Source organism: Cyprinodon variegatus, unplaced genomic scaffold, assembly GCF_000732505.1.
Source record: "Cyprinodon variegatus isolate N-32 unplaced genomic scaffold, C_variegatus-1.0 Scaffold322, whole genome shotgun sequence".
Lineage (NCBI taxonomy): Eukaryota > Metazoa > Chordata > Actinopteri > Cyprinodontiformes > Cyprinodontidae > Cyprinodon > Cyprinodon variegatus.
The window spans coordinates 777,373-780,314 of NW_015150775.1; the positions used below are offsets into that span (position 1 = coordinate 777,373).

A 2,942-nucleotide genomic window follows, 5' to 3' on the forward strand; every position below is an offset into this window, starting at 1 on the left:
GTTATTTTTAGTAAATATTTTGTGTTGCCTACTTTTCTTTTTTCCTTTCATTTTCAGCACTTTAAATATCTTCCCACTGATATGTGCTGTATAAATAAACTTCCATTGCCTAATAAATAACCTATAAGTTCTTGTTTTTTAATGTTATAAATAAAGACAATGCAGCCAATATTTATTACAGCTGGAGAAATAAATTATTAGCATATTATGATGTTTAATGTACTTTTAATTCAGCATTAAAGTAAAAACCTATTTCACCCTTCGTGTTATTGAATTAACCTCTTGTTACAAGATAAAACACAGGTTTTTAAGGAAATGGACACTTATAAGCTAGCGGTTAGTTTACTAATAAATCAACTTTCAATTAATCCATTTATTTGATCATTCGAAACAAACAAAGAACTCCACTACTTCCTGAATTTAAGGTAGCTATTTTGTTTCCTGTTTCCCCTCCAAGTCTGCATGAAAACAGCAAGCAACGGAGGCAGGGTGGAACAGTGCAGCTGTTCTGGGAAAATGTGTTCTTGAAGAGGAGAAAAAGTTATTGCAAACCTTAGCTAAGACCTAAACTGGCAGGTTGGGCAAGGAGAGCATTAATCAGTGAAGTATCCAATAACCACATGGTATCCTGGCCACACAGACTCGCAGCTCTTATTGCTGTAATCACAGCTGAGATGACAGGTGGTTCTACCAAGCACTGACTCAGAGAACAGATACAGATGCACATCAGAGAAGAAAATCCAGATGTTGATTTATAAAAGGCTTCAACACTCATCCTTTCTCTTTGGCTGATACAGAGCTTTGTTTTAGTCTTGCACGTATCCAAACATAGAAGTTTATGGCTGCATTTGAAGTATTTTCAGCACAGTTTTCATTCATATCAGTTATTACAGATCTTCAATTGAATGTTTATCATTACCCAAAGGTCTTTCTTTCCTTTTATTTCACAAGGATTTCATGCGCTCTCCTCTGACAGATACTAAATCTTTAATCGTCTTTTCTGTGCAGATTTTTTCCTTAAAGCCTGATGGTAAATGGACCAATTAGAGCTAACAGACATCTTCACTCAGCTAATGTTAGCTGGCCTGCCCACTCATTCACTCCCTCACTCGGCCTTTCCAACTGTTGTCTAATTGTATTCTGAACGGATGTGACGGCGAGGGCCAGACGCCTCCAGAGCAACTGGCTGCTCTATTCATAGTCCTTAATAAACATCGCTGTCATCATGCTGGAGTTAATTTAGGTTACGATAGAAATCATGTATTTTGGTTCGGCTGGTTTGCGGATTGTGGTTTTATATAATTCCTTTAGGATCTGTGTTGATTTTAGATTGTATATTTTGTATTTTCTTAGAATAACCACCTCTTCTCTCTATTGCAGTTGATCTAACAAGGCGTGTGGAGGAAACTGGGAGCAGCCGAACTTTAAAATGCCTGTGGCAACATCCAGCTCGGACTCAGGTAACTGTCTCAGTCTTTCTGTAATAGCCAAGTTTCTGGGTTTTTCCCTTTTTTTCATGGGCAAGATACTGAATGGATTGTGGTAAATCCCTCCTTCCAAGATATGTATCTAATCTTCTGACTTCTAATATGAAGTAATGAGCTTTCTACTGCAGAGCTCAAACCTCTGCTCCAATCAGTCAACACTTGAGGGATTTATTTCTTAGCTTGAAGCTCAAATACAGGTCAAACAAGGGAGTGACAGGATATGTGAGCATGCAGAAACAAAGATAGGTTTTAATCGATGTATTTTAGTTGGCATCTGGGAAGTAGTCGTGTGGGGGAATATTTCTTTAAATCTGCTGCAGAAAGCCTATGGGCTTTTACTTGGAGATGATAAATTCAGAAAGTCAGACACTAGAGAGAGTGGCTGGGAAGGAGTGTAACTGCAAGTACATTTGTGTGGAGTGGACTGTCAGTCTTGATTTGTGCGCTAAATACAGTGCTCAGACTGCATGACTGGCATTTTTAGACACACTGTAAAACATTTCTCCATTTCAATTTGTTTCAGGCTTCAGTTCAGGTTTGTAGAACGACTACAGCAGGGTCCAGTTAGATGAATTACAAAAACGTGTTCAGTTAAGCAGCTCAAATTATCTGTCCGATGAAAAAGAAACTGCCTTCTTTGTTCAATAGGTTTTACATATGATATATTCTTATAACTGTGTGAAATAGCTGCTTTTATGATCCCGTTTTTTGATTTGAATGGATTGGCAATGGGTTGGTTTGAGCTTCTCACACTATAAAAACCTTTCAGTTCAATATAGATTATGTATTTAGTGCTAATTCACAGCACATGTAATTTTAAGGCATTTTATAGAGACACTTAAACCAGATCATACAGTCAGGTTGGTTAAACATTTTCTATCTAAGGAAAACCAGCTGATTGCATCCTGTCATTGATTTTGTTGGATCCCTCCTCCTTGATGAGCATGTTAGGACACTAGACAATTACTTGGATCGTGTCACTGACTCAGTCTACAGCAATCCCTCACATCGAGCATGCATGAAGCGACAGTGGAGAGGAAAAACTCCCTTTAAGTAAGATGAAACCTCCAGCAGAACCAGTCTCTGGAGATTCCAGGAGACAGAGGCAGATAAGGAACATTGAAGCACTAATCCGTAAATACTTTCCATGTTTGAAAAGGCACCATTAAACCATCACCTTAGGTGGCTTTGTCTAGAAAAGAAACAGTTAAACAGATGAGCTATGTTGTTTTCCATGAGCACAAGCATTTAGTCTCAATAAAGGCTTAAAGAAAAAATCAATGAATCATTATCTATGCCTAAAACTAATATGTTTGCAGTGATTTAATGAAGTTAGCATTAATCAGTAAAAAAATAAAAACAATAATTTTCATCTTGATCACTTAGTGCGGGAGCGGCCATTTTTGCCCAACTATAGTAACCCCTCCCTCCTGCCATCTTCCGGCAGTGACGTCA

General features: G+C 37.9%; 1 protein-coding gene across 1 annotated transcript in view; it reads left to right on the top strand.

The window, feature by feature from the left end:
• The first annotated feature begins 1,376 nt into the window (after positions 1 to 1,376).
• mpp2 (membrane protein, palmitoylated 2) overlaps positions 1,377 to 2,942 on the top strand; it is a 79,338-nt gene continuing 77,772 nt past the window's right edge. The window contains exon 1 of the mRNA XM_015384750.1: positions 1,377 to 1,460. Within this exon, the coding sequence (XP_015240236.1) occupies positions 1,430 to 1,460 (31 nt within the window). The 5' untranslated portion in view covers positions 1,377 to 1,429. The remainder of the gene's footprint in view (positions 1,461 to 2,942) is intronic.